A 23019-nucleotide genomic window follows, 5' to 3' on the forward strand; every position below is an offset into this window, starting at 1 on the left:
GGAGCGCTAAGTAAGTTGGAAATAAAGAACAGGATTTAGGAAATAATTCCCTTTTCTTTTTTTTTATTAGGCGTAAAATTCATCCACAGATCCAAACTACTTGTGAATACAGATAGTGCAAACGGTAGAGGCTTTATGTAATCATATGTAAGGAGGAGAGCCATTGAGGGCAGTCTTAGAAACATTGGAGAGAGTTACTTTCTAATTGCATTTAAATTGGAAATAATTTCGTTGTACAGAAATTCTCTTTGCAATAAATGAGAAAAATTTTCATGTATTTCCTAGTTTAAATCGATTACAAGTTGCTACAAGAAGTCTTTTTTTTTTTTTCCCCCTAACTCCTGAGTGAAAGGAGTCCTTCCAGATCACTAAAGGAATTTCTCAAGGAGTAACATAATTGAATGGTCATACGTGGCAGGAGCTCAGAAACATTAAGGAGTTATATGAGTCAGTATTAGAGAGGAGATAAGACTTGGCCAAATACATTTCCTTCTATATTGAACAAAATCTGTTGGCCAAGTTCTGTCCTAGCTTCTGCTGCTGTTATATCAAATTTGAGGTATTAGAATTTACCAGAGGGCCGGCCAGTGGCTCACTCGGGAGAGTGAGGTGCTGGTAACACCAAGGCCACGGGTTCGGATCCTATATAGGGATGGCCGGTTCGCTCAAAAAAAAAAAAAAAAAAAAAGAATTTACCAGGACAATATGCTTGTCTGTAAAGGCATATATGAATATGATCTTTGTTAATAGTTTCTAAAATGAGTGTATTATACTTCTGGTTATTATCTGGTAAGAACAGACCTGCCATCAAAGGAACTAGTTATAGGCATTGTACAAGTAGAAAAGGGAAATGATCCAATGGTATCATGATCCAATAATTGGTATGCATGACCCAGTAATTTCTGCTGCTACACTGATCTTTCACTGTAAACAGGATTTCAAATCGTCTTGGCCTTCAATAATCAACCAACATCCAGATTATCTCAAAACTCCCATTTCTTAACATCGAGCTGGGAGATCACTTTCCATTACACTTTACTCAGAACATCTATACTTCCCTCAGAACACAGTTCATCAGTTTTCCCACATGCTTATTTCTCATGCTTCCCTTACAAGTGGTGAAACACCCAAGTACAGAAGGTTCTAAGTTGGTTTAGGTAATAGAACTGGATGTGGGAGTTAGTATTAAAAAAAATATGCTCCAAAATATCAAAATGGTACCCTTTAATGACTCTGCAAGCAGCAGCTCTAAGCGGAATTCTGTCTTTAACCAATACCCTAGTGCTTCCCAAGGTTTTTTTTTTTTTTTTTGAATGGTAAATAAAAACTTCTGTACAGAAACAACAAAGTTATAGTTACTTTAGTTTTGTCCCTGGGGTGAGGGAGCAGTCTAACTACAAGTTCAATGCTTTGAATCCTTTTTGGAATGAGGTAGGATTTAAAAAAAAAAAAAAAAAGCATAATCAAAGCAATATTCCAAGTGTCTTCCAAATTCCTGTGGTGCAGTGTTAACTATTAGTACTGCTACTGAGGGCAGAATCCAATATAAAATGAATCCCAAGAAGGAGGCAACTTCTATATCTTTGATACCATACCCCCAGAGTAGACTATCTACTTATGTTTGGAATACAATAAGAAATGACACAAGGAATATGAGCAGGTTGGATACATGCATATATTTAATCATGAAACAATTCATCAACAACAAAAATAATTAGAAAAATTCATGAGACCTCAATGCTGTGGAAGAAAATGAGACATTAAGGAAAAAATATATGGCAAGTGACCCAGAAGGCTGCATGATGAGTGAAGCAAAGGCAAATTTGGCTAAGACAGTTTTTTATGCTCTGAAAAGGAGAGTGGTTGAAGAAGTAACCATTTATTTGACTGCTTGGTAGCAGGCAGCCTTACCGTATGCTGCATGGAATAAAGGCAAAGAACCAGGTCAAGGTGGGAGAGGAGGAGAAAGAAATACAGAACCTAGACTAGGCAGATGGAAGAGATTGAGATAGAATTACAAAGAGATGCCGGCTGGTTAGCTCAGTTGGTTAGAGTGGGGTGCTGATAACGCCAGGGTCCAGGGTTTGATCCATATACTGGCCAGCCACCCAAAAAAGGGAAATCACTAAGACAGCACATTTAATAAAGAAAAAAGGAATTACAAGGAGATGGCTCTAAGGCCTTCTGTTTCCTCTAAAGTCTAAAATAAACCCTAAGTTTTTAAGTATGTCAAATTCAATGATCATATAATGAACAGCACTAGGCACTGTGAAGGAGTGATGAGGAAAGTTGTCTATAAAAATAGAAGGATGGCATGGATCCTGCTCTCAGGAGCTTACAACCTATATGGGAAAACAGATTCCACAAATAAAACAACTACAAAACATATTTACAAAGTAACATACATACAAATAAATATACATATGAATATACATACAAATAACCATCATACATGAAAGCTAAGGGATACTTTGTCAATAATTGCTTAGAAGTCCCTAGGTCAGCCACTGAAAGCTTCCTCAAGGAAGCCAAAAACAAGTAAGACTTCTTTCTTTAAGCCTATTGATCTGAAGCTGTTCCAGGAAGAAAAAAAGTTCAGGCCAGATGTTCAGCAGCAGCCAGAATTGGACCCTATGTCACGCGAGTTCCGCTGGGAGGTGCTGGATCCCACTGGTGTTGAAATTGACTGTTGGGGCCCAATCTTGATGCCATTTGCCTGTAAAAGAAAAGGAGTAATAGTTCCCATCTCACTGCTAACGTGAGGGGGATAAAGGAGAAACCATTAATTACATTTTCTGAAAGCAGGGATGATCTTGGCAGGTAACCATGTGCCCTAGCTAGACTGTTGTGGAACAATAATCTATGACAGTAAGAATAAAATGACTAGCTGTGGTATAACTGGTATATCAGTTACCTAAAAGTAGCTTTTGTGCCCATTTTTAAAGTGTTCTGTTATAGTCAGAAACTGAGGTTAAGAAGAAAATCTCCTCTATTATATGCCTTTTAGATCACCAACTAATAATCTTTCTGGTCTCAGACTTGACGAAAAATAGAAAATAATGACAGGTTTCTGTATACCTTCATAAAAAGAAGGTCTGAATTGGCAGAAATACAAATAGTACAACTTCAGATGGGTAATGCTTACATTCTAGGGACCTCCAGTCCTGTTCAGGACAAAGCAAAGTTAATTGCCAGCTTCCCCGTCTTGCTCACCTCATTGTGGACATCAAATAAACCCTGCTGGATCTTCCTATATATTTCTTTGGCTGTGTTAATGAAGGCCTGAAGGAGACATAAATCATATTATCAGTCTTAAGTTTAGGTAGAGAAATGAGGGGAAAAAAGTGCAAATATTATTTCTATTTGGATTTCTAAGGTGAATTAGGAACCATTAGAAGAGTAAAAATATAGAAGGTCCCCCAAAATGTCCCCGTAAAAGCCATTTAGAATAGTTTCAAAAAGAAAAGAGATTATATGGTATTCTTGTACTGACCCAAGATCAAGATGTTCCTAGGATTCCTAGGTTGTAACCTTCTACAAATAAAACAAACATACTGTCTTCTCCATTAGTTACTGAAGACAGAGTCAACAGCGGGCCTAGGAATGACTATAGTAGAACCCATTAGACTCTCCAATTAATGTGATTTACAGATAACAATGGTGTCTAATCCACACTTTACCAATTAATGTTACCTACAGCAAAAGTAAAACCTTAGGAATCAGGATAAAAGAAAAATGGGACAATTCCCTTAAAAGGAAATATGTAGTCACTATGACCACTAGACAATCTTTCTTTACCCATGTCTTATAGGAGAAGAGAATTCTGAACAAATAATAGGACAGAGACAATGGTGTAATCTTTGAAGAGGATTCCCCATTTTTTCCCAAATAGTACCTCTTCAACATTGCAGGCTGTTTTGGCTGATGTTTCCATAAATATAAGTCCATGCTCCCGAGCAAAGGCTTCTCCTTCTTCTCGCTTAACATCTCTGCGGGACTCTAGGTCACTGCAACAGATTAATTGGGGAGAAAACTAAAAAAAGATCCAAGTGAAAAAGGTAACTCTAGTTCTAAAAGAATCCTATAGTGGATTCAACTGCCAGTTAATCCATAAATAATACAGATCTTACATGGTACTTTCTTATACAGAGTTACTGATTTCTTTAGCCTCTTGGACAATATTGTACAGATTCAGAAAAGCTGCTGTATGGTAGAAGATAACACTTTATTATAGGAAAAAAGACTTACAAAGGGTTGGGTAAGCCCCATAGTTACTCAAAACTTATGCCCAGTGCTTCTTTTTCAAATGAGATTCAGGATAGCAAAGTAGAGATGACAAAAAAGAAATTCTGATTGCTAGAAAGTAGCAAAGTCATAGGATGTCCCATCCTGTAGTGATGAGCATCTTCCTCTTTTATTGGAATCAATTCACAAGAGAAGGAAAAGCCAGGAATAAGGGGAACACAGTTGCCTGAACTCTCACTAGTCTCATTACTAGTGTGTATAAAAGTGGCTTGGCACTAGGGAATTCAGAGAAAGTGATATGGATAAAATTAGATGATATGAGGGAAAAAAGAGACATAGCTAAGGACTTAGAAAGGGAATAAAGTGGCATGAAAACACTTTAAGAAAGATAGGATAAAAGGCTGAAGAATAAGGTTGGACTGTTTGATTTTTATTTTTCAAACTGGAAATTTTCATTTGAAAGGTTTCCATTTTTTCAACCATGAAAAAATCAAGGAATAACTCCATTAAAGAGCAACAAATCTACAAAATTTCTATTAATTATACATCAGCTGTGTGAAGACCAGGGAGGAACTATCCATCTAAATCCCAACATTCCTAAATTTGTACCTCTAGATGCTCCTTTAAGCTCCAGATTCATTTGTTCATTTGTGTATCCTCCATTTCTACAGTGATGTGTAAAAGGCACCTCAAACTTAACACATCAAACTGGAACTTCTTTTCCCCTCAATCTATATCTGCCCCAGATTCCCACGTCTCAATAAACAGCACAAGCCAAAACCCAAGGTGTCATTATTGATTCCTCCCTAACTCAAAATACCCAATCCATCCCAAAGTAAAGTACTTCCAAAATGTACCTTAAAATCACCCTTTTCTTTTTCTCTCCAGGGTCCTTGCCCTAGTCTAAGTGACTGTTCTCTCTCACTTGGACTACTGACACTGGAATCTTACTTCAACCCTTGCTCCCCTCCAAAGTGATTTTTAAAAATCTAATCAAGCCACTTTTCTGCTTAAAATTCTTAAATGTTTCCCTTGTGTTTAGAATAAAATCCAAACTCCTTACTCAGGTCTACGAGGTGCTATGTGATCTGGCCATGACTACTTTCCCAACCTCATCTTGCACCATTCCCTTTTGATTCAGTCCAACCATGCTGGGTTTCTTTCAGTACCATAAACTTGCCAAGCTTACTCCCAGTTCATACAGTTTTTCCCCCTATGTGATACCCTTTTCTTTAAATCTTCGCCCAGCAAGCTCTTGCCAGTCCTTCAGATCCCAGTCTAATATCAATCCTAATCAAAATACGTACCGTTACTCTCTTTCAAAGCACCCTTTTTTTCTTCACTGCATTGTCCTAATTTGTAATTAGATACAAATCATTTTATATTTAACATTTGTGCCCCACTAGACTGTAAGCTTCATGAGAATTTTTTTCACTCTGCAAACTCAAATTCTGGCACAGTGTCTAACACATAGTAGGTTTTCAATAAATTGATTAAACCAACAATTAGCCTGTGGCTACAGTCCTCAAATGGTGCACTCTGGGCACTGCTACAAACTCACAAGGGTGCCACAGGATACTTTACATTTTTGAGAGAAACACACAGCAACACTCAACATCAGAACATCACATGAATTACAAACTTAAGATAGTTCACAGTGTCAACATCAGATCACAATAGATTCTGTTCAATATCTTCATATCCTTTAGTTAGAGCATGGTGTTATAAAAACAAGGTTAAAGGGTCCAGATCCCCGTACCAGCCAGCCACCAAAAAAAAAAAAAAAAAAAGTTCATATCTTTGTGAAGCTGAGTATTTGGCAGCTGCTGTGATAAAACGCAAGTATTACAAAAAATCAATACGGAGCAGGACATGAGAATGTCCAATCTTGATTTCAAGGCTTGAGAAGCTGTGCAGTGTCCAACAGACACACGCAGGTCATCAGTAACTATGGCCATTTAAGAATGAAATAAAAAGATTATTTTTTCCTTTTAATTTATGTTTCATTTTTCAGTTACTAACTCATTACAAAAAATAGTTATGTTGTTTTTATCTAACTATTTAAAAATAAAACTGTTAAATATTTCTTTTGGCCTATGGGTGGCAAGAAAAATTTACTGAGAATAACAAGTGTGAGTGAGGATGTAATTGAAACCCTTGTGCATTGCTGGTAGGAATGTAAAGTGGTGTGGCCACTATGGAAAATGGTACGGTGGTTTCTCAAAAAATTAAACATAGAGTTACCATAAGATCCAGCAACCCCACTTCTGGGTATATACCCCAAAGAATTCAAAGCAGGGACTTGAACAGATCTTTATACACCCATATTCACAACATTATTCACAGTAGCCAAAAGGTGGCAGTAACCCAAGTGTCCATGGACAGATGGATAAACAAAATGTGGTACACACATACAGTGGCATATTATTCATATTCAAAAAGGAAGGAAATTCTGACACATGCTACAATATGGATAAACTTTAAAGACATTATGCTAAGTGAAATAAGCCAGTCACAAAATCTCAAGTATTGTATGATACCACTTATTTGAGGTAACTAGAGTAGTCAAATTCATAAAGAAAGAAAGTAGAATGGTGGTTGCCAGAGGTGGGGGTGGGCAAGGAGATGGGGAGTTAATGGTGAACGGGTACAGAGTTTGTTTGAGAAGATGAAAAGCTCTGGAGATAGATGGGGGGGTGGTTGCAGAACAATATGAATATATTTAATGCAACAGAACTGTACACATAAAAAGAGTTAAAATGGTAAATTTCATGGTATGTATATTTTACCACAATAAAATTTTTTTTTTTACTAAAGCACTAAAAGCATCTGAGAAAGTTTGGGGACCAAGAAATTCGATGCCATCCATATGCTTGCAGTATTAGAAAAAAAAAAAAAAGAAAGTCAAATGTCCACAGACTACCCTAGCTGACTTTTGATAACTATTAATCACACTGATAAAATTTTACCTCTTATTCCCTATCAGCATGATAACCATGTTGGAGCTGGAGTGCTGCCGGGCATCCTCTAACCATGAAGTCAGGTGGTTGAAGGTTTCACGCCTATAGCAGAAAAATTTAGAAAGTGGTTCAGAGGCCCATATCAAAAGGCCAAAGCAACTCCAAATATATAGGAAAAAGGGAAAGCTATATGTATATATATATTAAAAAAAACATTAGCGAGGCCATTCCTAGTTAGCATCCTTAACGGAATAAGTAGATAGAAAAGCTTTAGAGAGCACACAGAACAGTCTCCCTCCCACACACCAGATCTGGCTCACCTTGTAATGTCGTACACCAGCAATGCACCAGCTGCTCCCCTGTAGTAGGAACGGGTGATAGAACGGAAGGATTCTTGCCCAGCCTTTCCCACCAACATGGCAACAAAAAATCCCAACAAAACTAGGTTATTTCCAGAGAACTGACTTGATCACATGCTACCCTAATGCAAAAGACTTAACTAAAAAAAAAAACTTCTTTTAAGAAAAGAGAATTAGGAAAAGAAAACATGCCTGCTCAGGAAAAAGCTCAGGTGAGAAATCAGTATTTTTCAATGGGAGTGCAACTGATATTTTGGGCAGGTCAATTTCTCTTCCTGTAAGACTGTCCATCAAATTGCCGGATATTTAGCATCCCTGGCTCCCAGTCACTAAACAGCAATGGCACCTCATAATCAGCATGACAATCAAAGACATTCCCATACATTTCTCAATATCCCCTAGAAGAAAATAACTGGAAATAGGACTGGAAACTCAGGGTATGTTGTATTTTCAATCCCACATATAATTTTGAACACATTCCATTAATCTTTCTGTTCTTTTATCTGTAAAAAGGAAAATTATCTTAGAATGCCAATACCTGTCTAATAGAGGTTTCATTACAATGGTTCAATATAGAAAATTAGGTACAAAGTACTTAAATTGAGCATATGCTAATTGACCTTTAGTGTTCCACTGATAATGGCAGGACTACCTAGATGTCCCTTGCTGGGATCCTGTCATAGAAAACAGGAATAAGGAACAGGGAAAGAAGCCCAAGGCTCAGGACAGAGGTTTCCTTAAAAAAAAAAAAAAAAAACAAACCAACCATTCACACCTCTAACTCATTTCCAGTTGGGCCAAAATATTAAGTTTTATGACTGAGCAATTTATTAATGCCCCCATATACTGGGTAGTTTGGTTTTCTTGATGGAATAGTTCTTTTTTTCTTTAGGGGAATCAAAGGGTATTCATATTATTTTAAATAATAATATGAATACCCTGTGCATTGGATCCATCCTATTAGGAAAGTTTTCACATTCTTGAAATCATTTATCCTCATATCCTTATAAAAAAGTTAAGAAGTAAGACTACTGTTCATATTTTACAGATGAGAGAACTAACATGAGGATGTGGAAAGATAAATGGTTTTCTCATGGTATAATACAAACAACAGTGATGATACTAATGATAATACTAAAATATTATTCACTATTTTTTGGCATACACAATATCAGAAACTATAAGAAATAGTTATATTTATTATCTCATTTAATTCTTTAAGTAGTCCTGAGGCAGGACTTTTTTCCCTTTTAAAAATGGGGAAAATGGGCCGGCCCGTGGCTCACTCGGGTGAGTGCGGTGCTGATAACACCAAGGCCCCGGGTTCGGATCCCATATAGGGATGGCCGGTTCACTCACTGGCTGAGTGTGGTGCTGACAACACCAAGTCAAGGGTTAAGATCCCCTTACCGGTCATCTTTAAAAAAAAAATAATAATAAAAAAAAATAAAATAAAATAAAAATGGGGAAAATGAGCCTTGTAACACCAAGGTCAAGGGTTCGGATCCCTCTACCCGCCAGCTGCCAAAAAAAGAAAAACAAAAGAAAAAAAAAGTGGGAAATGAGGCTCAAAGGGGCAAGTTTAGTAATTGGCAAAAAGTCATAAAGCTTACAAGTGCTGGAGCCACAATTTAAACTTTGGATCTTAGTTCTTCCTAACACAAAAAGTTTGTTCTCTTAGTCAATATATCACATGACGTAAATCGGGGTTTGCACGTGGGAAGAGAGTTGCAGTACATTAACTCTAAGGCTACTTTTTTTTTTTTGGCAGCTAGGCTGTACAGGGATCCAAACCCTTGACCTTGGTGTTATGAAACTAAGCTCTAACCAACCGAGCTAACCAACCAGCTGTAAGGTTACTTTTCCAAAAACACAAGAACCTCTTTCTACAAGAATCGTACATTTTAGTGATTTGCATAATTGTTAGAACATCAAAATCCAAAAATAAAAATAATTCTAAAGTCCTTTGTTGGTAATACTTTAAGACTTAAAAAATACTTTTTCTCTCCAAAAGCTCATTTAAAGTTTTATATTTATTCCCTAATAGCTCTATGTCTTATATTATTTGGGTCCTGTTTTGCTTTTATCTCTTACTTTTTCTCCTCTTCTGCTATTGTTGAAAGCCTCCCTCCACTTCCCTTGTGGCCTACCAGGAACTAAAAGGGAAAGTTTGAGGGAGGCCCAGGTGATAGTTGAATCACATGGCAGCATTTAACTTTAGCAGCTGAAAATACTTCCAGCAGGGCATCAGAAAACCTTTTAAAATCAAATCACTCTGCTTCATCTCAGTCAAGTTCATGAACTAAAGTTTGTGAGACAGAGTGAGCAGTTCAACTTGGGATTGTCTGCATCCGTCTCAGGTATCCTTGTGCATCCTCAGTAAAAAATCTCAAGCAGCAAAGAATAATATGGAGGTTTGATAAAGAGAATTAACAGCTTTCTAATTTCTCCCAAGTGGAAGCAACATATTATACTTCCGAGATATATAGTTTGAAGTACCAAATCCTAGAAAGTCAGATATACTCCTTTCCTAAGAATTGAAATGCCTTCCAAAGTAAAATACAAATTAATTTGGATTAATTTGGGATTATTTAATCAATATTTTATATTTGCTACAGTACAATGCCTCATTAGCATGGTTATTTGGGAATGAATGAATATATATATAATATATAAACATAGTTCTCTAAATCCTTATCAATACCAGAACAGTGACAACAAAAAACTTTGGACAACCTGATCTCTTTAAAATACTCATCGTGATAATCTCTAAACATGTTAGGATTGCTTTGGGAGTAAGTGAGGGAATAGGTCAATAAAGTGAGAAGCCAAGGTGGGTAAGTAATGGACAAGAGATTAGGGATGACAAGGGAGAAATGATCAGGCTTACCCAGAAAGTGACAGACAAGACAGTCAATACATTATAGGTATAAATCTCATATAATTTTCAAAATAAATAGAAAACCACCATATTCTGAAACATGTTTCCTTTTATAATTCAGCAACGATTAATCTCAAAACAATTTTTAAAAGAGCAGAAAAGAACTAGGTTTGTTAGATGGCCATGTAGTCCTTAAGGATCCTTCATACACAGTAGTGACTCTCAACTTTCTTACTTCTTGATCCAACTATATCTCACATTAGCACTCAGGAAAAAAGAGCAAGGCAACACATGGCCATGACACCACTAACTGGCACCTATTGGGTTTTTCTCCTGACATCAAAAATTCATTTTTGGAAATGGTAGAGATTTAAGTTAAAGAAGCAGAATCTAACTTATACCAGTCTTGACACCTGCTTCACTTTTTGTCACCTCCTCAGAATTTATACTGTGACCTCTTTAGAGGGCTAAGTCTCCCTTTACGGGAAATATAAATGTCAGGGGATAATAAAAGATGAGCTGTAATACCTATTTGGATTAATAGTGACAAAGAAGCCCTGGGCCTCAACAATGAAAGAAGAAGGGAATAAGTGGCATCTGTTTAAAATATATATGGACTTAACCATGGCAACAGATAGAGAGTAATACTTCTTAGGTTTTCTAGGGGAAAAAGGCTGAAAATAGGGGCCAGTTAGCTCAGTTGATTAGAGTGCAGTGTTATAACACCAACGTAATGTCAAGGGTTCGGATCCCCATAACGGTCAGCCACAAAAAAAAAAAAAAAAGACTGAAAACAAAACCTGGCCAAATGAAGCAAGTCTGGAAGTTTAGAGGTATCACTAGATGTGAAGTGTTTCATATTCCTATAATTAGGGCAACCCAATGTGGTAAAATAAAAAATATAATCATAAAGACAAAAGGTTATTAAAATGCTTAAAAATACACCAACAAATGTACAGGGGAACATCATCCTAGCTAAAAGCACCTGATTAATCAGTGCATCCAAAAGTGGTAACAACTTTGGAGGCCACCAGAAAAGGATGGTCCATAAAGGCCCCACAGCAGCAAGTAAGTACTTTTAAAACATACACCTGTGCATCGTAGAGGGGGAGAGGTGGGAGAGGGAGAAAAAAGGAGGGGAAGTGGAGAAAAGAAAAAATAACTTGTGCACTGCTTGTAGATACAATGGCTTCAGCTCTCAATTCTGAGAAGAAACAGAATCAAATAGTAAGAAGTAAATAAAAACTATAAGGAAAAGATTTTAACTGAGTATTAGGAACTATTTGCTAGCTCCCTTTAACTAGAATAGAGACTTAGTTATTACTTTCTTTAAGGGAAAGAAAGGTAAAAATCAAATGAGATAATGCACATGAAAGCAATTTATCTGGATGAAGCAAAATCACACTAAGCCAAGCTAAATTTTGGCAGTATTACATTTATCAAATTTTAAAATATGCATAAACTTTGACCCAAAATTACCATTTCTGAGCAGGTATTCCACAGAAATTCTCAAACATCTGCATAAAGAGGAAGTAATTAAGAATATTTACTGAAGCTTTGCAATAGTGGAAAATTGGAAACAATCCAAATTTCCATGAATGGGAGGATGGTTAAATAAATTATGGTACAGACATTCTATGACTATGCAGTGGTTAAAAGGAATGACGTAGATCTATATGTAGTGATATGGAAAGGTCTCCAAAATGTAGACATTGTTAAATAAAAATCTAAGTCACACAGCTAGGTCTACTTTGTCATGATTCTATACATGTAAACACTAATAAAAATAAAACCACTACCATGTATTTGTAGATGTTTATATTTATGTAACTAAATGCATAATAAAAGTCTGAAAGCATACACATTGAATCATCAATAGTGGATTCCCCTGGTAGAGTAGCAACCAAGACTGGGAGGGAGAAGGGGTTTATGTTTGTAAAGGACACTTTCACTTTTTACTCTATAAATTTACATTGTTTGAATTTATTTTTACTAGAATAAATACATTACTTAGGTCATTTAAAACAAATATAAAAGATATGGCGTTCAAAATTTATAAACGTAACAACAGATGGAATCAAAAACTTCCCCATCTCTTTGTTCCCACTCTTCCCCTACTACATCTCCACCATGAGCCCCACCATTGTAGCCCTTTCCCCCTGCATCAGCTTTTATTGTTATATTTGGATCTTAGTCAGGGACTAAATTATTTTGCCCTCTCTCACCGTATCCCAGATTTGCAGTTTGATTTGTTTTCCATCAATGTTGACCATACGGGCTCCAAACTCTACACCTGTCAGGGAAGACCAACAGAAAGAATGTGATTCTCATGACAACAGCCATGTTGAGTGAGAGAGGCATGTTTGTGCTTTTCCTCAATGAGTTATAACCCATCCTTTGTCTGCATTCAGTGCCACTAAGCCCCATTACTGCTGCCTCTTTGCTCCAATTAATTTTGTGTTCCTTTAAGTTTCTTCATTTCCCTTCTAAAATTAAAAAATTGTGTTCTAGGTGATACTGACCTCAGGAATTTAACCAAAGATGAAATGGTAATAAAACTAATTAAGAAGGCAAATTAAAAAGGTGAATAAATTTTTAGCGATGTTAGTTAACACTTTGATATCTGTTAGATGACACAATTTGGTAACATTTAATTTTGTAACTTTAAAAAAAAACTTCTAAAAATTTAAAAAATATTTCCTGACATATTTTCAGAGTCATTCCTTAGTCTCTGTATGAAACAGTATTTCTTTTTTGAAATTCTAGAATTTGTTTAAGAGCCCATCTAAGAAACAGGCTCTCAGGAATGATACATTTCAAATCTCCAACAATTCCAAGTTCATGGGAAAACAGCCTCCCTCATAGGAGGATGGAAACTGGCAGTCTGAATAAGGCTTTCGGTTTACTTGGGATTTATCTTCTCTGAAGGTAATGTCAGGCCAAAACTTAAAAACCAGTTACATTAAAAATACTTGATCCTAAGTCATACAATTTGTCCTATTTTCTATTTTCATACAATATTTTGCACATAGCATGAGGAATTCATTACTCACTTCATTTCTAAGGGAGAAAAGCAGTAATATAGCTTATGCTAAGGGCAGATATGCACCTATTCACTGGCCCTATGTAGATACGGACAAAATATCTGGAATATCTCAACTCTAAGGTACTGCAGTCAATAAGGAAGATATAAGAATCATTTCTTACTATACCAGCTGCTTCATCAAGAATCAAGTGGTAGTTATTGAAAAAAGGCATTAAATCTTTTTTGTTTGTTTTTCCTTTCTGGACAATAGGAATTTCAATGGATAAGAATTAAAAAATAAAACTTTTGCCTTTTATACAATGTCCTCTAGAGATTCTTATGCTTTGTACATATTTTCTTTTCTTTTTTTTTTTAATTTTATTTTGTCGATATACATTGTAGCTGATTATTGCTCCCCATCACCAAAACCTCCCTCCCTTCTCCCTCCCCCCTCCCCCCCAACAATGTCCTTTCTGTTTGCTTGTTGTATCAACTTCAAATAATTGTGGTTGTTATATCTTCTCCCCCCCCCCCCGGTTTGTGTGTGTGTGTGTGTGTGTGTGTGTGAATTTATATATTAATTTTTAGCTCCCTCCAATAAGTGAGAACATGTGGTATTTCTCTTTCTGTGCCTGACTTGTTTCACTTAATATAATTCTCTCAAGGTCCATCCATGTTGTTGCAAATGGCAGTATTTCATTCGTTTTTATAGCTGAGTAGTATTCCATTGTGTAGATGTACCACATTTTCCGTATCCACTCATCTGATGATGGGCATTTGGGCTGGTTCCAACTCTTGGCTATTGTAAAGAGTGCTGCGATGAACATTGGGGAACAGGTATACCTTCGACTTGATGATTTCCATTCCTCTGGGTATATTCCCAACAGTGGGATGGCTGGGTCGTATGGTAGATCTATTTGCAATTGTTTAAGGAACCTCCATACCATTTTCCATAGAGGCTGCACCATTTTGCAGTCCCACCAACAATGTATGAGAGTTCCTTTTTCTCCGCAGCCTCGCCAGCATTTATCGTTCATAGTCTTTTGGATTTTAGCCATCCTAACTGGGGTTAGATGGTATCTCAATGTGGTTTTGATTTGCATTTCCCGGATGCTGAGTGATGTTCAGCATTTTTTCATATGTCTGTTGGCCATTTGTATATCTTCCTTAGAGAAATGCCTACTTAGCTCTTTTGCCCATTTTTTAATTGGGTTGCTTGTTTTCTTCTTGTAAAGTTGTTTGAGTTCCTTATATATTCTGGATATTAATCCTTTGTCAGATGTATATTTTGCAAATATTTTCTCCCACTCTATTGGTTGTCTTTTAACTCTTTTAATTGTTTCTTTTGCTGTGCAGAAGCTTTTTAGTTTGATATAATCCCATTTGTTTATTTTTCCTTTGGTTGCCCGTGCTTTAGGGGTCGTATTCATGAAGTCTGTGCCCAGTCCTATTTCCTGAAGTGTTTCTCCTATGTTTTCTTTAAGAAGTTTTATTGTCTCAGGGTGTATATTTAAATCCTTAATCCATTTTGAGTTGATTTTAGTATATGGTGAGAGGTATGGATCTAGTTTCATTCTCCTGCATATCGATATCCAGTTATCCCAGCACCACTTGCTGAAGAGGCAGTCCCTTCCCCAGTGAATAGGCTTGGTGCCTTTGTCAAAGATCAGATGGCAGTAAGTGTGTGGGTTGATTTCTGGATTCTCTATTCTATTCCATTGGTCAGTGTGTCTGTTTTTATGCCAGTACCATACTGTTTTGGTTATTATAGCTTTGTAGTATAGCTTAAAGTCAGGTAGTGTTATGCCTCCAGCTTTATTTTTTTTGCTGAGCATTGCTTTGGCTATTCGTGGTCTTTTATTGTTCCATATAAATGTCTGAATAGTTTTTTCCATTTCTGAGAAAAATGTCTTTGGAATTTTGATGGGGATTGCATTGAATTTGTATATCACTTTGGGTAGTATGGACATTTTCACTATGTTGATTCTTCCAATCCAAGGGCATGGAATATCTTTCCATCTTCTTGTATCCTCTCTAATTTCTCTCAGCAGTGGTTTGTAGTTCTCATTATAGAGATTTTTCACCTCCTTGGTTAACTCAATTCCTAAGTATTTTATTTTTTTGGTGGCTATTGTAAATGGGCAGGCTTTCTTGATTTCTCCTTCTGCATGTTCACTATTGGAGAAAAGAAATGCTACTGATTTTTGGGTGTTGATTTTGTATCCTGCTACTGTGCTGAAATCATTTATCAATTCCAAGAGTTTTTTTGTAGAGGTTTTAGGCTGTTCGATATATAGGATCATGTCATCTGCAAACAGGGACAGTTTGACTTCATCTTTTCCAATCTGGATGCCCTTTATTTCCTTCTCTTCTCTGATTGCTCTGGCTAGTACTTCCAACACTATGTTGAATAGGAGTGGTGAGAGTGGGCATCCTTGTCTAGTGCCTGTTCTTAAAGGAAAAGCTTTCAGCTTTTCCCCATTCAGGATGATATTGGCAGTGGGTTTGGCATATATGGCTTTAATTATGTTGAGATACTTTCCCTCTATACCTAACTTATAGAGGGTCTTTGTCATGAATGAGTGCTGAACTTTATCAAATGCTTTTTCAGCATCTATAGAGATGATCATATGGTCCTTGTGTTTGAGTTCATTAATATGGTGTATCACATTTATTGATTTGCGTATGTTGAACCAACCTTGCATCCCTGGGATGAATCCCACTTGATCGTGATGAATAATTTTTCTTATGTGTTGCTGTATTCTGTTTGCTAGTATTTTAGTGAGGATTTTTGCATCTATATTCATCAAGGATATCGGCCTGTAGTTTTCTTTTTTGGTTATATCTTTACCTGGTTTTGGTATCAGGATGATGTTTGCTTCATAGAATGAGTTTGGGAGATTTGCGTCCGTTTCAATCTTTTGGAATAGTTTGTAAAGAATCGGTGTCAATTCCTCTTTGAATGTTTGGTAAAATTCTGCTGTGAATCCATCTGGTCCTGGGCTTTTCTTTGTTGGGAGCCTTCTGATAACAGCTTCAATCTCCTTTATTGTTATTGGTCTGTTCAAATTTTCTACGTCTTCACGGTTCAGTTCTGGGAGCTTGTGTGTGTCCAGAAATTTATCCATTTCCTCCAGATTTTCAAATTTGTTGGCGTATAGTTGTTTATAGTAGTCTCGAATGATTCCTTGTATTTCAGATGAATCAGTTGTAATATCGCCTTTTTCATTTCTAATTTTTGTTATTTGAGTCTTCTCTCTTCTTTTTTTTGTTAGCCATGCTAATGGTTTGTCAATTTTATTTATCTTTTCAAAAAACCAACTTTTTGATTCGTTGATCTTTTGAATTGTTTTTTGGTTTTCAATTTCATTCAGTTCTGCTCTGATCATAATGATTTCTTTCCGTCTGCTAACTTTAGGTTTGGATTGTTCTTGTTTTTCTAGTTCTTTAAGGTGAAGTGTTAGGTTGTTCACTTGCCATCTTTCTATTCTTCTGAAGTGAGCATTTAATGCAATAAATTTTCCCCTCAATACTGCTTTTGCAGTATCCCACAGGTTTTGGTATGATGTATCATTGTTTTCATTAGTTTCAATAAACTTTTTGATTTCCTGCTTGATTTCTTCTTGGACCCATATGTCATTAAGTAGAATGCTGTTTAATTTCCATGTGTTTGTATAATTTCCAGAGTATCTTTTGTTATTGATTTCTAGTTTGAATCCATTGTGGTCTGAGAAGATACATGGGATAATTCCAATTTTTTTGAATTTATTGAGACTTGATTTGTGACCTAATATGTGATCTATCCTGGAGAATGATCCATGTGCTGATGAGAAGAATGAATATTCTGAGGTTGTTGGGTGGAATGTTCTGTAGATATCTGCCAGTTCCAATTGGTCTAGAGTCTTGTTTAGATCTTGTGTTTCTCTACTGATTCTTTGCCTAGATGATCTGTCTAATATTGACAGTGGAGTGTTCAGGTCCCCTGCTATTATGGTATTAGTGTCTATTTCCTTCTTTAGGTCTAATAGAGTTTGTTTTATAAATCTGGCTGCTCCAACATTGGGTGCGTACATATTTATGATTGTTATGTCTTCTTGATGGATCAGTCCTTTTATCATTAAGTAGTGTCCCTCATTGTCTCTTTTTATGGTTTTTAGTTTAAAGTCTATTTTGTCAGATATAAGAATAGCCACTCCAGCTCGTTTTTCTTTTCTGTTTGCATGGTAAATCTTTTTCCATCCTTTCACTCTTAGTCTGTGTGAATCTTTATGCGTGAGGTGGGTCTCTTGTAGGCAACATATAGTTGGGTCCTGCTTTTTGATCCAGTCAGCCAGTCTGTGTCTTTTAATTGGGGAATTTAAGCCTTTTACATTAAGAGTTGTTATTGAAAGGTGTTGATTTATTCCTGGCATTTTATTGGTTGTTTGGTTGTCTTAGGTGTCTTTTGTTCCTTGCTTTCTGATTTACTGTTTGGTTTCTTTGTTTGTTGGTTCCTTAGGTTGTAGATAGTGTTTTTGTTAGCTTGTTTTCTCTACATGAATGCCATTTTTATTGTACTAGCGGATTTAGATTTTTCTTAGGTTTTTATGGCAGTGGTAGTTATTTTTCAGGAACCAAACCCAGTACTCCCTTGAGGATTTCTTGTAAGGGTGGTCGTGTGGTAGTGAACTCCCGTAGTTTTTGTTTGTCTGAGAAATATACTATTTGCCCCTCATTTCGGAAGGATAGCCTTGCAGGGTAGAGTATTCTTGGCTGGCAATCTTTGTCTTTTAGTATTTTGAAAATATCATCCCATTCCTTTCTAGCTTTTAGGGTTTGTGATGAAAAGTCTGATGTTAACCTGATTGGGGCTCCCTTATAGGTGATTTGACGCTTCTCTCTTGCAGCTTTTAAGATTCTCTCTGTCTCTGAGTTTTGCCAATTTGACTATGACATGTCTTGGAGAAGGCCTTTTTGGGTTGAATACGTTTGGAGATCGTTGAGCTTCCTGGATCTGAAGATCTGTGATTTTTCCTATACCTGGGAAGTTTTCTGCCACTATTTTGTTGAATATGTTTTCAATGGAATCTCCATTTTCCTCCCCTTCTGGAATACCCATGACTCGGATATTTGAGCGCTTGAGGTTGTCTGATATCTCTCTCAGATTTTCTTCCATGTCCTTGATTCTTTTTTCTTTCTTTTTGTCTGCTTGTGTTATTTCAAACAGCCCATCTTCAAGTTCAGAGGTTCTCTCTTCAACTTCGACAAGACTGCTGGTTAAACTCTCCGTTGTGTTTTTTATTTCGCTGAATAACTTCTTCAGTTCAGCAAGTTCTGCTACATTTTTTTTCAGGACATTGATTTCCTTGTATATTTCCTCTTTCAGATCCTGTATACTTTTCCTCATTTCATCATGATGTCTAGCTGAGTTTTCTTGTATCTCATTCAGTTTCCTTAGAATTATCACTCGAAATTCCTTGTCAGTCATTTCAAGGGCTTCTTGTTCTATAGGATCTAGAGTATGAGATTTATTAACTTTTGGTGGTGTACTTTCTTGATTTTTTTTGTATTTCTGGTGTCTTTTTTTTGGTGTTTATTCATTGTGGCAGGGGGTTTCACAGTCCACCGGTTTGAGACTAATGACTAACTAGGATGTTGCTGTGGTTGCCAATTTGGTATGGCTCCCGCCGTGACTGCTCAGTTGGCCTCTAGTGTCTTGTGTGTGTGGTTGCCTCGGGACTTGGGCTTCTCCGGGGATCCACCTTTCTGGTCAGCTTGGACTCTGCTGGGCTGGTGGATCACGTACCACAGGGTGTGTGATCTCTGTTGAGCTTTCACTTTCTGGACAGGACTTCTCCCCGTTCCGTGTGCTCTGGCCCAGGCTGTTAGATCGTGCAGTGGCAACCCCACCGGGTGTGTGGTTTCTGTCGAGTCTCCGCCTCCCTGGCCGCACGTCTCCCCCCTCTGTGCACACTGTGCTGGGCTGGGGTGTGTCTTCTGCACCCCTCGTCTATCAGCTGGGCCTTCAAGACCCTGCTCAGCACCGCCTCGCCCAGGAAGTCTACCAGGTTTCTGCTAGGCACAGACGACCGGTCGCTCTGGGTGCCTTTGTTGCACTGTGTAGATCTTTCTCGGGTCTTGTTCACCTTTGTATCCCCCCGGTATAAACCGAGTCTAGTGCCCGCCTGCAGCCTGCTCTCTGGCAGGTTCAAGCGGACCTGGGAACTCTCCTACCACACTATTCCCAACCAGAAATTCGTTAGGCTTTTTTCCAAACTGGTGGTCGCAGAGATGGTATCTGCCTCCCAGTAACAGGAAGTTTACCGGGGCCGGAGTCCAGGGTGTGGTGGAGTGACAGTCGGCCCGCCCGTACTTCCTAGCCCTCCCAACACTGGTCGGGGACACCCCACACCCCCAGCCCCGCCAGAGAACCGCGGAGGGAGTGGGAGAGGAGGCCGGCCCGCAGGGTCCGGAAAGCCCCGCGCCAGGCCAAGCAAATGGGCTCAGTGATGGCCGAGCAGGGCGGAGCTGCCCGCACCTTGGAAAATGGAGGCAGCACCGGGGCAGTGAGTGGCCTGGTGGTGCAGGCAGGAGCCGCGTGGGCATCCACCCCCCGAATAGAGCTGTGCCAGGGATCACTCACAGTGCTGTGCGAGGTCGGGCGCTCGCTCTGTCTCTGGTTTGTTCCCTTCCGTGTTCTCGGCGCTGCCGCCTCGGGCTGTTCAGTCGCAGCGCCGCTCGGGCGCTCCCAGGAATCTTCTTTAATGCCGGCCTGAAACCTCGAATCCTGAATAGGGCAGCTGGCCGCCTTCAGTGCGGCCCCAGCCTCCGGGATCCTGGCTGCATCCACAGCAGCCCTGGCGCCGTGTTCCCTGTTTCAAGACTCGCTTTTGCAGCTAAGAATCAGTTCTTTTCCTGCTCCACACTTCAAAGCTGTTGCCTGTAAATGAGGCTGCCTCTCCTGCCGGGGGCAAAGTGGCGTTGAGCCCCCACGACCGGCCAGCAGCAGCAGTCCTCCCTTAAGAGATGGCCAGAGGAAGGTCCACAAGTTTCCCGGCTGCCTGAGGCCCAGTGGCCACCTTTTCCACCTCAGCTACTCCGCGCCAGCCGCCGCAGCCGCCGCCATCTTGAAACTCCAATCTGTACATATTTTCTATTGATCTGCCTTTTCTGTCATGGTTCAGAGGACTGAACTCAAAAAGAAACACAAGCTCTGCTGGACTCTAGGGAAAATTTGATCATTTCACTTCTTCATTTTAAAACTTATTTGCTCCCTGTTATTTATCCTCAAGTGTTTCAAAACTTGGTACCTGATTTTTTTCTCTAGCTTTATTTCTTCCTACTCTCCACTTCAAACTCCATGCTCCAGTCATATTAAATTACTTTCAGTTTTTCAAAAGTGGCCTGTCTCTAACATCCTTGACCTTTGCACATGTTATTCCCTCTTGCTCCGATCATTTTTCCCTCATCTCTGCAACCCCTTTGCCTGGCTAACTCTTCTTCATTCCTCAATTTTCAGCCTTTCCTGATAGAAATGGAAGCCTCTCCTCCCGTTTTACTATTAGAATTTACTTGTCTCTGTCTGCCCTCAACTTTATTTCCTTCATTGGAAGACTATAAGCTACTTAAGGATAGGCACAATGTTGCCTTGTTCAGCATTGTATCATTAACCCCCATCACTGTGTGGATGTTCACTTAATACTCATGTAAAAAAATATTTTCTGGGCCGGCCCATGGCTCAACTGGGAGAATGTAATGCTGATAGCACCAAGGCTGCGGGTTCAGATCCCTATATAGGGATGGCCAGTTAGCTCACTTGGGAGAGCGTGGTGCTGACAACACCAAGCCAAGGGTTAAGATCCCCTTACCAGTCTTTTTTTTTTTTTTTTTTTGACAGGTAAGGGGATCGCAACCCTCGGCACAGTGTGGTCTGCACCACACTCAGCCAGTGAGCACACTGGCCATCCCTATGTAGGATCCGAACCCGCGGCCTCGGGGCTCCGCACTCTCCCGAGTGAGCCACGGGGCCGGCCCTCCAGTCATCTTTAAAAAAAAAAAAAAAAAAAAAAAAAAAAAAAAAAAAAATTCTGGTTGATGCTATCCTCTAAATCCTTCTCTAATCCCACCAGTTATTTGATTCTGAATAAATCAGCGGTAGCTTCTGATTTCCATACAAGGTGAGACTTGGAAGTAGCAATATGGTAAGAATGGGGAGGTAGGAGTTTTATTTAGAAACTGCATTTACAAGGCAAGAAAGCTAGTTTTATATATATTGTTTATTTGGGTTGGGGTTATGGAGATTATGGGGAGGGGGTTGTTAAAGCTGCTGCAGGCCATACCTTACCATAAATGTGTGGAATATGTTAATACTTTCCAGGATGACCAATGCATTTTTGGAACTCTATCATGCTCTTTTCTTTAAAAGAAAAGCTATTAATTTCACCTGCCCTTTAATTCTAAGGCTGCGATGGCTCTTCAATTTGCTTCTTTCTCTCCAACACACGTACAAAAAAACCACGTACTGGTGTTTACTTTGAAAAACATATGTGAGGTTGGTACTTATTTACCGCAAAACACAAACGAGTTTTTGAATAAGCTGAACTGTTTTCGTGGAACTCTACATAGACATACAAATTGCATTTGGGGAAAAAAATCGTACGGGTACTAGTCCATACCTCAAACTTATCTCTAAAGTTACCTTTCAATTATTCACTCCCCATTACGCTACTCTCCACTTATCAGAGTTTGGTTAGTCACGTTTCATTTAACGTAATTTCGTACTAGTTTAAAGTAGTGAGGGATAACTTTTGACTTCGAATATTGAAGGCTGCTAACTTTACACTTTAGCAGTTTAGCTAGTTAGATTTTATTATCTGTTCTGGAACAGGAAGATACACTTACCTATTGTGAGGTCATGTACAGGTTGGAACCGCTTGTCTGTGAACTGCAGAAGGAGACATGACTTCCCCACACCTGAAAGAAGAGGATGCGCGTTCTAGGAGTCACGCATCCCAGAACACCTTCTCCAATCTGGACGCCCAGGACAGGAGAGCCCCGAGCCCCGCCCCCAGCCGCCCCGCCCCCGCCCTCTTGTCTCAAACCGCCCAGCCCACTAAGTGAGCCCCGCCCCCGCGACCCGATTTGGGAGCTTCGGATTCCCGCCCCAGCCTTGAAGGCGGTCCACCCGCGGGTTACCTGTGTCCCCGATGATGATGTACTTGAAGAGATAGGCATAAGTCATCGTCCCGATTCCTCTGGATTCCGGGTCCGCCCGACTTCAACAGCCACTTACCTCCGACCTCTCTAGCCACTCAATCCACCGATCTCCTTTTTTCCTACCTCCAACCCCTCTAGCCCAGATCAAGTCTCTACTGCTCTCCCCAGAAATCCTCACTCGGTTCGGAGTACCCGACACCGCCTCCACGGTCGCCTCTTGCACGTCTACATGCCATTATCCTACCAAACTACAGGGGGCGATAGCTAGCTTTTCCGTCAGTTCGGCTACTGACTCGATGCCACCCCACCGAGCTCCTTCCAATCAGCGGAGAGCGACGCACTTCCTTGCGGAAG

At 39.0% G+C, this 23019-nt stretch overlaps 1 protein-coding gene across 1 annotated transcript; it reads right to left on the bottom strand.

Moving 5' to 3' along the window:
* Window positions 1–1710: 1710 nt before the first annotated feature.
* RAB2B (RAB2B, member RAS oncogene family) lies at window positions 1711–22870 on the bottom strand. Its single transcript, XM_063090559.1, has 8 exons — window positions 22645–22870; window positions 22351–22422; window positions 12671–12738; window positions 7526–7608; window positions 7215–7307; window positions 3896–4007; window positions 3214–3282; window positions 1711–2716 (listed from the first exon to the last, which is right to left on the bottom strand). The coding sequence occupies exons 1-8, from the start codon at window positions 22688–22690 to the stop codon at window positions 2609–2611; spliced, it is 651 nt and encodes a 216-aa protein (XP_062946629.1). The 5' UTR covers window positions 22691–22870; the 3' UTR covers window positions 1711–2608.
* Between the last annotated feature and the right edge of the window lie 149 nt (window positions 22871–23019).

The sequence above is a fragment of the Cynocephalus volans genome, chromosome 3 (assembly GCF_027409185.1).
Source record: "Cynocephalus volans isolate mCynVol1 chromosome 3, mCynVol1.pri, whole genome shotgun sequence".
NCBI lineage: Eukaryota > Metazoa > Chordata > Mammalia > Dermoptera > Cynocephalidae > Cynocephalus > Cynocephalus volans.